The sequence below is a fragment of the Leucopleurus acutus genome (genome assembly GCF_964270905.1).
Source record: "Leucopleurus acutus genome assembly, chromosome: 12".
Lineage (NCBI taxonomy): Eukaryota > Metazoa > Chordata > Mammalia > Artiodactyla > Delphinidae > Leucopleurus > Leucopleurus acutus.
This window is the reverse complement of record NC_139154.1, coordinates 90,272,789-90,285,212: the sequence shown is the minus strand read 5'-3', so window position 1 is coordinate 90,285,212 and position 12,424 is coordinate 90,272,789. Positions and strand designations below refer to the sequence as shown.

Below are 12,424 nucleotides of genomic sequence, written 5' to 3'. Positions count from 1 at the left end.
ACCTTGTGGGGACATGTGGTACTCCTCATGAAGTCCTGTCCTTACCTCCTCCGAAGTTCTGGCCAACCAGCCCTCTGGAGAGGGAGTCAACCCCACGGGACATCACGTAGGGTTGTGCTTACTTATACCGCCCTTACACTCCCATGGGAGCAAGGGCCAGGTGAGGAAATCTGTCCCACACCCACCAGATAGAAGGGGTAGCCCAGGCTGCACAGCCCCACCTGCAGTGGCAAATCTGATGCCAGCAGATGCAGCCTGACCACACTTAGAAAAAGGTTTGTAGCAAAGAATCTTAGAGCTCATCTGTTCTAGGGAAACCGAAGCCCAGAGATAAGGCCCTGCCCAAGACCCCCAGTATCTCCAACACAGAGCGAAGTGGGGCTAAGGGTTCGACTCCAAGGCTCAAGCGTTTTCCTGAGGGTCTGGTGAATCCAGGACCAGCTGTCCACACTGAACCCCAGTCCCACTGAGGCCCGGCTTAGAGGCGGCGCAGTGAGAGTTCTTGCCACAGGTCAGCAAGGGGGAGGGCATCTGGGCCATGTGGAGATGAGGCTATACAAATGGGGCTCCAGGACGATCTGGATCTTGATATTAAAAAGAAATAAATGAGCATTTACGGGCACTTACTGCAATGCCAGCACTGTGCTAAACATTTACAAACATGAGGTCATTTAATACTCACAATGCCCCTTTGAGGGAGGCACCAATATAATCCACTTTTTTCAGATAAGGAAACTGAAGCAAGGGGAACAACTTGCCCTGGGTGGCAAAGCGGGGACCTGAGAACAGTGATTTTGACTCCACTGAGGGCAAAGGCTCTGCTGGACGAAGAAAGAGCATGAGTTGCTCACTCTCTCCTAGGGAACCTAGCAGGGCACTGCCAGCTCTGGCCCAGGGCCTGCCTCCAGAGATAGGCCCTGCCACTGGTTCTCCAGGAGGCATGGCCTCGGTGCGCCCTCTGCCGTGCGTGAGGAGGAACAGAGAATTCTGTCCTGCTATCTGATGCAGGGCTGAGTCCTGAGATGGCTGGCAAGGACCATGGTCTCTCTTTCCAAATAAGGAACAGGGACAGTGGGCTGGCTGGCTGTAGACCACCACCACTGCAGAGCTCCCAGCCTGGCCCACATCTACTGATCCACAGAAGGATGGGTTTGTTCGCACCCCTGGTTTCTCAGGGCTTCTCCCTCTTAGAATCTTGTCCACCTCCCCCAAAGGCATGTTGGTCCTAAGTCCACCCCACTGAGGACCAGGACAGTGGGCCAGATGGACGTTACCAGGAGGGCCCACGAAAGGCCCCCTTAAGAGCTGGGATCCACTCAGAGCATTGCCACGTGGATAAAGGGCAGAGTTGGGAATCCAAGCGAGCCAGGGAAAGTACCCTTCCCCAAGGGCTGGGGTAGCTGCGAGTCAAGCCCTGAATGCTGGATACTCTTTAAACAGGTGAAGGGTGAGGAAAGGGCAATAAAGACTGGGGTAAGAATAGGCAAAAGCATAAAGGAGGAACAGGTGTCTGGGCAAGTCACCTAGGCCAACTTTGTTTGAACTTGGGCTTACTACTGAGTGGAGCTCAGTGAGAAAAGGCAGATAGCCCCAAGACAATGCTGCAGGACATAAGGGCAGCACCCCAAGTTTGGATTAACTGCTTCAGGAACACCCCTTGGGTCCAGCAAACCAGGGACTTAGTCATGGGACCTGTACCAGAATCGAAAGCAGGCATTAATAAAGGACAATCCAAAAAAAAAATAAAATAAAACAAAATAAAAAATAAAGGACAATCCATGTTTTATTTGTATCTGCCTTTAACATGTACATAAACTCTCGGGACCCTTTCCCCCATCTGGTGGATACATGGTAGGTTCTGGAGGGAGGAAGCATTAGAATTAGGATACAGAGTTCACCTGAAGGTCCTGCTACCCTGAGCAAGGAGCTTCCCTGTGGGCTGAGACTTGCGCTGTCCTCCCTTCCCTCCAGGCCATCTGTGAATCGACATAGGCCCTCCTATTTGGCCCTAGCTCATCCCCTCTTCCCCATGGACTCTTCCCTCCTGCCATGGGCAGAACCATCCTCCTTTTTTCAGTGTTTTAGCTTCTTGTCCTGTTTTTCCCTAAAATTCTATTCCTGTGGAGAGAGAACACCAACAGCCATAACTTGTCTCTCCTAAGCCTACTCCTAACTCAAGGTGGTCAATACAGACTCCTGAGAACTGGGAACTCCAGCCCCCTGGTACCCTCACAGCTGGCTGGATCCGAGGGCAGGACAGTAAGCATGAGTGCTTATCTGCGTAAGGCAGGGTTGGCAGTGCCACTGTGGCAGGATGTGGGGAGGCACAGGACTCCTGGGCATGCCTGAGAGGGGAAAGAAAGTCCTAAGAACCAAGGACGTGGGCTTATTCATCGTAGAAATCGACATGGGCTCCAGACTTGAACTTGTCCTTTTGCAGCAAATTCAGAAGTTTCTGGGCTGATATCCTGCAATCCACAAGTTCCCCTTTTGTCTTCAGATCCTGCAGCCTTTTTCGCAAGTCTGGGTCCACAGAGGTCTCCCGGGCTAACTGCTGCATGTCTGTGTCCAGGGGACCTAGGGGATGAAGAGAAGAAGATGAGGCAGGGGCCCATGATGTATGTGTGGAGTTGGGTGGAGTCAGGTGTGGCCAGAGGCAACGCCTCATCTTGGCTGACACATGGTCAGGATCACCAAGGCTCCACACTGTCACCACTGAGCTCCAGACTCAAATTTCACTGTCCACTAAACATGGTCCCTCTAGACCACCAAATCTACAGATTCACACTACCCTATCACCCCTTCCCCAAGCCCCAGCAGCCAAGTGCAGAGAGAGACACCATCCCCATGGGAGAAGAAGAGTGAAGTGAGCACCCAACCTCCTTGGGGGATCCCGAGTCAGCCTGCTCCAGCACCAGGCCAACTCCCATGGCCCGAGGTGGCCCAGGGCCTGCCTCCAGAGATAGGCCCTGCCTATGAACCCAGGCCTCCAGCTCATCCTGACACCCAGCTCCAGTGGTCCCAGCAGCCCCAGGCAGTTCCCAAAGCCCCAGGCAGCTCCTGGAACTCCAGGCTCCTAGAGGGCCCCTGAGAAGCCAGGCCCCTGATCCACTCCAGCACCAGCTGGCTCCCATGGCCTCAGGTGGTTCCCATGGCGCCAGGCTCCCATGAACCCAGGCTTCTGGCACACCCCAGCACTAGCCAACTCCCGTGGCCCTACATGGCTCCTGTAGGTCACAGTGTCTGTGAACCTAGGCTTTAGGTGGGCACTCTCAAACCAGACTCCCAGATGGTCTAGTGCCAGGATGACTACTGTGGACCCAGGCTTTGTACCCACCCCAGCAACAGGCTGCCTTAGGACTCTAGTGGCAAAACTGCCACGGACATCACCAGATGGCCCACCCAGAATCACTAAAAGAGTTGACTGGTGAAGGGCTCTGCCTACTGAATTCAGTCTATAAAGACTGGAAGAGGTGTCTACTTCCTCAAATGTACAAATACCAACACAAGGCCACAAGATCATGAATAATCAAGGAAACATGGCACCACTGAAGGAAAGTAATACAACTCTGATGACGGACCCTAAAGAAATGAGATGTATGAACTGCCTGACAAAGAATTCAGAATAATCCTCTTAAAGAAATTCTGTGAACTCTAAGAAAACACAGACACCTAAGTGAAATCAGGAAAACAATGCATGAACAAAAAGAGAAGTTCAACAAAGAAACAGAAACCATTTGAAAAAAAACAAACAAAAACAAACCAAAATCTAGAGTTGAAGAATACAATGACTGAACTGAAGACTGATAGAGTTCAACAGCAGACTCAACCAAGCAGGAAAAATGAGTGAACTAGAAAACAGGGCATTTGCAATTATCTAGTCAGAGGAGCAAAAAGGAAAAAGAATGTAAAAGAGTGAAGAAAGACTACATGAACTAAGGATTACCATTAAAAGAAACAATCTCTGTATTATGGAGTCCCAGAGAGAAAAAAGGAACAGAAAGCTTAAAGAAATAATAGTTGAGAACTTCCCAAATCTCTGAGAAGAGATTTGCACATCCAAGTTTATGAAGCTAATATTTCAACCCCAAATTATCTTCTCCATGACACCAGGACTAGATAGTTTCACTGGTAAACTGTGTCTGTTTTTTATGCCAATACCGTAATATTTTGATTACTGTAGCTTTGTAATATAGTTTGAAATCAAGGCGAGTGATGCTGGAGAACTTTGTTCTTCTTTCTCAAGATTGCTTTGGCTCATGAGGTTCCATACAAATTTTAGAACTGTTTGTTCTATTTCTGTGAAAAATGCCATTGGAAATTTGATAGGGATTGCATTAAATCTGTAGATTGGGTTGGATAGTATGGACATTTTAAAAATATTAATTCTTCCAATCCATGAGCATGGCATCTTTCCATTTTGTACCTTCTTCAAATTCTTTCATCAATGTCTTATAGTTTTCAGTTTACAGGTCTTTTACCTCCTTGGTTAAATTTATTCCCAGGTATTTTATTCTGTTTGATGCAATTGTAAACGGGACTATTAATTTTTCTTTCTGATACTTCATTATTAGTGTATAGAAATGCAACTGATTTTTTACATTGTTTTGTATCCTGCAACTTTACTGAATTTGTTTATTAGTTCTAACAATTTTTTGGTGAAGTCTCTAGGGTTTCCTATATATAATATGTCATCTGCAAATAGAGACAGTTTTACCTCTTCCTTTCCAATTTGGATGCCTTTTATTTTTCTTGTCTAATTGCTCTGACTGGGACTTCCAATACTATGTTGAATAGAAGTGGGAAGAATGGCTTCCTTGTCTTGTTCCTGATCTTAGAGGAAAAGCTTTTAGCTTTTCACCATTGAGTATATTAGTTGTGGGCTTGTCAACTTCCTCACAATGTCCAGGGCAGCCCCCTGAAATGTAACCCAGTCACATGGCACTCTAGAGTTTGCTCTGCTCCTGACTATGGTTTCCATTTGCTCTCTGTTGACTGAGTGAGTCCTAGGCTGAGCTCAGGGTGGGTGCTGAGTTGAATATTAGCTGCAAGAATAACTGTATTACATTAGGGAGGGACAGAAGGAGGATTGGGTACTAGAGAGCATAAGGAAGTAGAAACTGCATTAATCATGACCTTGGAGGCAAGGTTTGATCCTGGCTATGCTGCATCTGGACTTTGGTCAGGTTAATCTACCTCTTTGCCGCTAGGGTTCCAAGGGGAATAGACTACTGGATCTCTATCTAAGTTGCTCAGACATCATGCAACAGCTATGTCACCACCTTCTAATTCCAGCAACCTCAAGCTGAAAACAGAAGCCTCACTCTTAACAAAGGTGTACAGTGGCATCATGGTAGGATGATGAGAAACCAGACCAAGTACCACAAGACCCCCTACCCTTTAACTTTCATGAGGATGGGGCTCTATCTTATTTATCTCAGCATTCCCCAGTGTTCCAGCACAGTTCAGCATGGGATGGTCAGCATTCAACAATGTCTGTCTGCTCTTCATTCAGCTAACATTCACTGCAGACTGGCTCAGTGGGGTGCTTTACTAGGTGCTGGGGATATAAAGATGAATAGTACATAATGCCTGCTTTCAAGGCTTTCCTATGCAGAGAGAGAAGTAGAGAAGTATATATAGATATAAAGATAATACAGTGTGATAAGTCCTATCTAACAATTACAAATGCTAACAATTAGATAGCCCTTCACAGTTTGGCATCACTTTTACATGTTTTACCTCATTCAGTCCTACAAACTGCCCTGTGAGACAGGTAGCATCTTCCCCGTTTCACATGAAGAAATGAGGTACAGGCCTGGAATTCAAATCCTAATCATCTCTCAAACTTTAACATCTCAAACTTTCTGGCCCCACCCTCAAGTCCAGGCAGCTGCCCACTCTCAATCCATACCTGATAACTACAGCTCCCTGCCCCTGCCCCTGCCAGCACTAACTTTCTTGCAGCGTATATTTCCCTTAAGGAGTGATGGGTCATGATTCAAGGACAAAATATTCTATGGGTCCTTTCCTGAAGGAGACAGAGAAGGCTCCTTGCCCAGTCTCCAAAGGGTAACCAGCCGGTTCTGGGGACAGGGATGGCAGTAATGCTTCACCTACCTGGGGCATAGCTCAGCACCCTCACACTAGGTTCCTCTGCGGCCAGAACCTGGAACATCATGTTACGGGCAGCCTTCCCCGCACAGTACGGTGCCCAGCCCTTGAAGGGCTGCAGGGCACAGACGGACGAGATATTAACCACAGTCCTACTGAGGCCAGGACTGTCCGGGAAGGCCTTCAGGATGCTGGAAGTCAGGCAGAGCATGGAGGTCAAGTTCAGAGCCCAGTAGTTGTTCACTTCAGCTGGGTCAGCCAGGTCTACGAAGCGTTTGGACACATCTCCAAGACTGCCTGAAAAAACAGACCTTAGGAATCACTCAGTGCAGGCGGGGTTTTCTCTTCTCCCAGCCCTCTTCAAACTCTTCCAGACACCTCCTTCCCATCCAGACCTAAAGGAGGAGTCTCCCTAGTGCTTCTGAAGACACCTCCCTCTTCCCAGCTCTGCAGACACGAATACCTGGGGAACCCACTCACCTGAAGCTTCAAAGTGAGAAAGCGCATGCCCTTCTCTGGGGCTGGGGTTCGGGGGAACTCTGGGGGCCATTTGGAGAAGTGGGGGAATTTACTTCTGCTGGGAGACCCCATGCCCTAACTCACGCCTCCGCCAGAGAGCGCTGAGCAAGACGATCAGAAAAGTTCTTGGCGTTGAGTGAAGGGGGGAAGAAGGGGGAGAGAACGAGCCCCAGACATCACCAGGTCTTCCTCCACACCCCGCTGAAACTAGGGCTTTCAGGCGTCTTTTCAGACTTCTAGGAGTCACCTTTAAAGCTCTAAGAGGCGGGGGTGGTGAAAGGGAGGGAAAACAGAACTGGACGCTAAGCAGTATGCCAGGCGCTCACACGCCGGCGGGCGTCTTACCGGCATTGTTGATGAGCAGCACTCGCTGCAGGCCTTCGGGCCTGGGGAGCTCGCGCAGGGCACCGAGCAGCTGCTGCAAGCCGGCCTCGGCGCTCAGGTCGGCGGTCACCCGCACGAGGCGCAGGCCGGGCCACTCGGCGCCCAGCTCGGCCTCCAGCTGCCGCAGCGCCTCGTCACTGCGGGCGCTTAGGACCAGCACTGAGCCAGGCGACAGCAGCGGGGCCAGGAGATGGGCCAGCGTCCGTCCGAAGCCACGGGAAGCCCCGGTCAGCACGCACAAAGCGCGCCCCAGGCCTCCCACCTTGCCGACGCTGCCCTCCATACCTCCTACCTCGGCAATCTTGAGCCGCGTCCCAAGACCCGGAAGTGGGCGGGGCGGCCTCGGTGGGAGGGGCCGCGGTGGGAGGAGGAGGAGGCCCCGCCCGGTGCGGGCGGGAACCTAAGGCTTCGGGCAGAGACCGGCCGCCCCTACTTTCTTTTGCAGTTGGCAGTGGAAGTGGAGTTGTCTGCAATCTCCGAGAGAGCGCGAAAGCACTAAACCGGAAGGGCGGGAGGCGCGGCCCCCACCGGAAATCCTAGCCCAGTGCTGAGCGCGGGCCTCATCCTTTACCCTGCTAGTCAGTTCAGTACCCCGCTGGGATGCATTCTCCTCCGAAGTCCAGACCCAACTTTCTTGCATAAGTGACTTCCTCCAGGTCAGGCCATCTTGCTCCTTGCTGGGCATCCCTGCACGTGGCACGTGCCAGTTTAGGGACTGGGGACCCTGCTGGACTGGGGAAACTCCCAGTCGCCCCCGGGAGCGACCTTTGGGAGAACACAAGTTTCCCCTCCATCAGATGTAAGAACCTCTTCTCCCTACTTGGCTCTGTGATCGCACTGATTCCCCTGCCTCTCACTCCTTCTGTCCCTAACGGTCTGTGTTCCCAGGGATCCTGCACCCACTCATGCTACGCTCTTCCTAGTAGGCAATTCCATCTACTCCCACATTCGAGTTTCCGCAAATGATCATCTAAGTCTGTACGTCCAGGCCTGTGCTTCAGAAAACGCACATTTCCAGCTTTTTTCAAGGAGAGAGGGAAGATGGGAAAGTTGGCAGACAGCCCCAGATCTCCTTAAAAAAGGAGTCTCTTAAGAGATTAGCAAGGGCAGCAAGCAACCTCCATAGCGCAGCCCAAGTCCTCACAGTGCTGTTCCTGTCCTGGGGACAGACAGCAAAATTGCCTTTCAAGGATCCTAGCAAAATGCATTTTGCTCCCTTGTTCTTTGGGCTGTCATTATAAACACCAGAACAATTTGGGGGAAGCTTTTCACTTTCCACTTAGGTGCCTTTACCACAAACTTTTTGTAAAATGTACAGCCCAGACTGTACATCACTGTGGAACATATTCTAAGAAAAAATGAAACTGCAAAATTTAGTAGATTATTTGTTAACATAGCATAGTATTATTTTGAAACTATTTTATGTAAAATATGACAAAGAAAACAAGTAATTATGCTAACTGATGTTAGGAGCCAAGATTTTCAGTGTTAGAGAAAAGAGACCAAGAATGAATTCAAGGAAGTTAAGGGAACAATCTCTAAGTTTTTGAATTGGAAACCAGAAAATTGTAGAATTTACTTTTACCATTAAATTAAAATTACTTTTAATGTATTACTTACATTAAAATTAATGTATTACATTAATTTAATTTTAATGTATTACTTACATTGTATTACATTGTAAGTAATACATTGTAATTACTTACAATGTATTACTTACATTAAAATTACTTTTACCATTTTCTCTTCTGATGTGTTGGTTCTCCAATACCTACTGTAACAGAGAAAAACAAACCTAACTCCATATTGAATCTTCCTTTAGCTCTGACTTTTGTCCTCTGTTTGTTGCCTGTGCTTTTGTCATGCTGGCTCTGCACCTTTTGTAAAAGAATGTTGCCTATAGCCTGAAATATACAGGATTGCCCATTCTCAAGACTCTGACCTTTAAAGGTATATCACTCTTATTCACATAGAAATAAAAAGCTGCAGAACAGAGAATAACATTTGTCTTGTTGGAGGTTTACAGAAACATTTAGACCAGACCTACTGGACACCCACAAGGACAAAGGATTCCAGCACCAAGAAGTTTGCAACAACCAGCCACACCCCCCACCCCTTTTAGTATAAATGAAACCTGAATTCTAACTCTGGTAAGATGGTTCTTTAGGACACTAGTCCACCATCTTCTCAGTCTGCTGCCTTTTTTCTTTTAAGTTTATTTTTATTTATTATTTTTGGCCGTGTTGGGTCTTCATTGCTGCACGTGGTGGGCTTTCTCTTGTTGTGGCGAGTGGGGGCTACTCTTCATTGAGGTGCATGGGCTTCTCATTGCGGTGGCTTCTCTTGTTGCAGAGCATGGGCTCTAGGCATGTGGGCTTCAGTAGTTGCAGAATGCAGCCTTCAGTAGTTGTGGCATGCAGGTTCAATTGTTGTGGCTCGCAGCTCTAGAGCGCAGTCTCAGTAGTTGTGGAGCACGGGCTTAGTTGCTCCGCAGCGTGGGGGAATCTTCCTGGACCAGGGCTTGAACCGGTGTCCCCTGCATTGGCAGGTGGATTCTTAACCACTGTGCCACCAGGAAAGCGCCCTCTGCTGGCTTTCTGAATAAAGTTGCTATTCCTTGCTCTAACACCTCTACTCTCAATTCATTGGCCTTTTGTGCAGCAAGCAACATGTGCTTGGACTCGGTAACACTATGACAATCCTTTTTAAGAGTTCTCCCTGCAACAGTGGTAGAGATTAAAGTGGTGCTGGATTAAGTCTACAATTGTGTTTTGTTTGGCCAATGGGGCTTTCTTTTTTCTTTTAAAATTTGAGGTGACATTTCTAAAGTGGAAGATTTTACATAGTATCAGAATCTCCAGCTTCTTTTGAGTAATAGGAATGTCTGGCAAACTGGGTTCTGATTGAGGTAAGCAATAGTGCCTCTTGGAAAGGAGACTGTCCTCCAGTTTGCCAAGATTTTCATCACTCATGGGTGTAGGCATTTTTGTTTCCCACTAATGATGCATAGCTGAATTCTTACCCAGTGGTGATGGTCAAAACATTTAACAGCCAGGGCATTGTGCTGGATTGTGGAGAGGTGGGTCTCAGGAGAGGTGAGGAGGCTTTTGATGTTTGAACACAAGTAGGACTATGTATAGCTGTATATCATTTGAGGCGTTCCTGCTTTTCACTTATCTATTAAGGATGGAAGATACAGATTTTAAATTTGATTGCTCCAAAGCTAAACTCTCCTGTACTGCCCCAATGGCCTACTCTTTAAATAAATTTTAATAGCTTTTCCCTGCTCTCAGGCCTCAGAAAATAGGTTGGTGAAAGCACAATCCCATCCATCCATTCATTTGGCATTTATTGAATTTCTACCTTGTGCCAGGCTTTGAAGAAAGGAGGGAACAATGAAGGGATGGCTAAAAGTCAAACCTAGCCTCTTCTAAACCTAGCTGCTTGTAGGAGGAACCATTTGGAAATAGCACCCGAAGAGAGTGTGGTTTGCCTTGACTGGGAGAGAGACTGGAAAATTTTTCTTTTCTGAGAAAGATGATTATCTGCCATACACCTCCTCCCACTGTCAGTCTTATTTCAAGTAATATTTCAGTAATTTGTGAATAATATTTCAGGGGCAACACAACCCATAGAATTCATTTAACAGTAGCACAGTGGTTTCCAGATTTGTCTACACATTGGAGTCACTGGGGAACTTCAAAACACTGATGCTTCTGTCCCACAGGCCTGGATTTGGGAATTTTTTATTCAATTTATTTAAACTAAAAAAACAAACAAACCCAGTTCACCCATTTCTCCCACCTCCACCCCCCGCCTCTTGCAACCACCAATCTGTTCTCTGTATCTCTCAGCTTGGTTTTTGGTTTTGTTTTGTTTTGTTATTAGAGTCCAGATATAAAAGAGATCATATTGTATTTGTCTTTGTCTGACTAATTTCACTTAGTATAATGCCCTTGAGGTCCGTCCATGTTGTTGAAAATGGCAAGATTTCATTCTTTTTTTAATAGCTGAATGATATTCCACTGTATAGATATGCCACAATTTTTGAATCCATCCTTGGACACTTAGGTTGTTTCCATATCTTGACTATTGTAAATAATGCTGCAATGAACACGGGGTGCATATATCTTTTCAAATTAGTATTTTTGTTTTCATTGGATAAATACCCAGAAGTGGAATTGCTGGATCTTATGGTAGTTCTATTTTTAATTTTTTTGAGGAACCTCTATACTGTTTTCTGTAGTGGCTGCACCAATTTGTATTCCCACCAACAGTGCACAAGTGTTCCCTTTTCTCCACATCATCACCAACACGTGTTTCTTATCTTTTTGATAATAGCAATTCTAACAGGTATGAAGTGATATCTCATTGTGGTTTTGATTTGCATTTCCCTGATGATTAGTGATGTTGAGCATCTTTTCATGTGTCTGTTGTCCACCTGTATGTCTTCTTTGGAAAAATGTCTATTCAGATCTTCTGTCCATTTTTTAATTGGATTGTTTGGTTTTTTGCTTCTGAGTTGTGTGATAGTTTGTTTTAGCCCCTTATCAGATATATGATTTGCAATTATTTCTCTCGTTCAGTGGGTTTGTGTTTTTGTTTTGTTGATGGTTTCCTTTGCTGGGCAGAAGCTTTTTTTTTTTTTTTTTTGAGGTATGCGGGCCTCTCACTGTTGTGGCCTCTCCCGTTGCGGAGCACAGGCTCTGGACGCGCAGGCTCAGCAGCCATGGCTCACAGGCCCAGCTGCTCCGCGGCATGTGGGATCTTCCCGGACTGGGGCACGAACCCGCGTCCCCTGCATCGGCAGGCGGACTCTCAACCACTGCGCCACCAGGGAAGCCCCAGAAGCTTTTTTGTTTGATACCATCTCACTTGTTTATTTTTGCTTTTGTTGCCTTTGCTTTTGGTGTCAGATTCAAACAATCATTGCCAAGACCAATGTCAAGGAGCATACAGCTTATGTTTTCTTTTAGAGATCTTATGGTTTCAAGTCTTACATTCAAGTCTTTAATCCATTTTAAGTTCATTTTTTGTGTATGGTGTAAGATAGTGGTTAAGTTTCACTCTTTTGCATATGGCTGTCCAACTTTCCCAACACCAGTTATTGAAGAGATTGTCCTTTCCCTGTTGTGTATTTTTGGCCTGTTTGTCATAACTTAATTAACCAAATTTATGGGTTTATACCTGGGCTCTCTGTTCTGTTCCATTGATCTGTGGGTCTGTTTTTATGCCAATACTATACTGTTTCAATGATGATAGCTTTGTGATATAGTTTGAAATCAGGGAGCATAATGACTTCAGCTTTGTTGTTTTTTCTCAAGAATTTTCTCTAGAAATTTTTAAAAGCTCTCCAGGTGATTCTAATGTGCAAACAAGTTTGGGAACTACTGCAATAGCAATTGGC

At 46.7% G+C, this 12,424-nt stretch overlaps 1 protein-coding gene across 1 annotated transcript; it reads right to left on the bottom strand.

The window, feature by feature from the left end:
• Window positions 1–1,766: 1,766 nt before the first annotated feature.
• On the bottom strand, window positions 1,767–7,342 carry SPR (sepiapterin reductase). Its single transcript, XM_082851419.1, has 3 exons — window positions 6,979–7,342; window positions 6,121–6,411; window positions 1,767–2,577 (listed from the first exon to the last, which is right to left on the bottom strand). Exons 1-3 carry the CDS (start codon window positions 7,298–7,300, stop codon window positions 2,387–2,389), a joined length of 804 nt encoding a protein of 267 aa, XP_082707545.1. The 5' UTR covers window positions 7,301–7,342; the 3' UTR covers window positions 1,767–2,386.
• Window positions 7,343–12,424: the final 5,082 nt, after the last annotated feature.

Excerpts from the sequence above, each read along its gene's own strand:
- SPR (XM_082851419.1), bottom strand. The coding sequence starts at position 7,300 with ATGGAGGGCAGCGTCGGCAAGGTGGGAGGCCTGGGGCGCGCTTTGTGC. Across the intron at positions 6,412-6,978 it reads GCTGCTCATCAACAATGCCG|GCAGTCTTGGAGATGTGTCC; the intron begins GTAAGACGCCCG and ends CTGTTTTTTCAG. Across the intron at positions 2,578-6,120 it reads GGTGCTGAGCTATGCCCCAG|GTCCCCTGGACACAGACATG; the intron begins GTAGGTGAAGCA and ends TTCATCCCCTAG.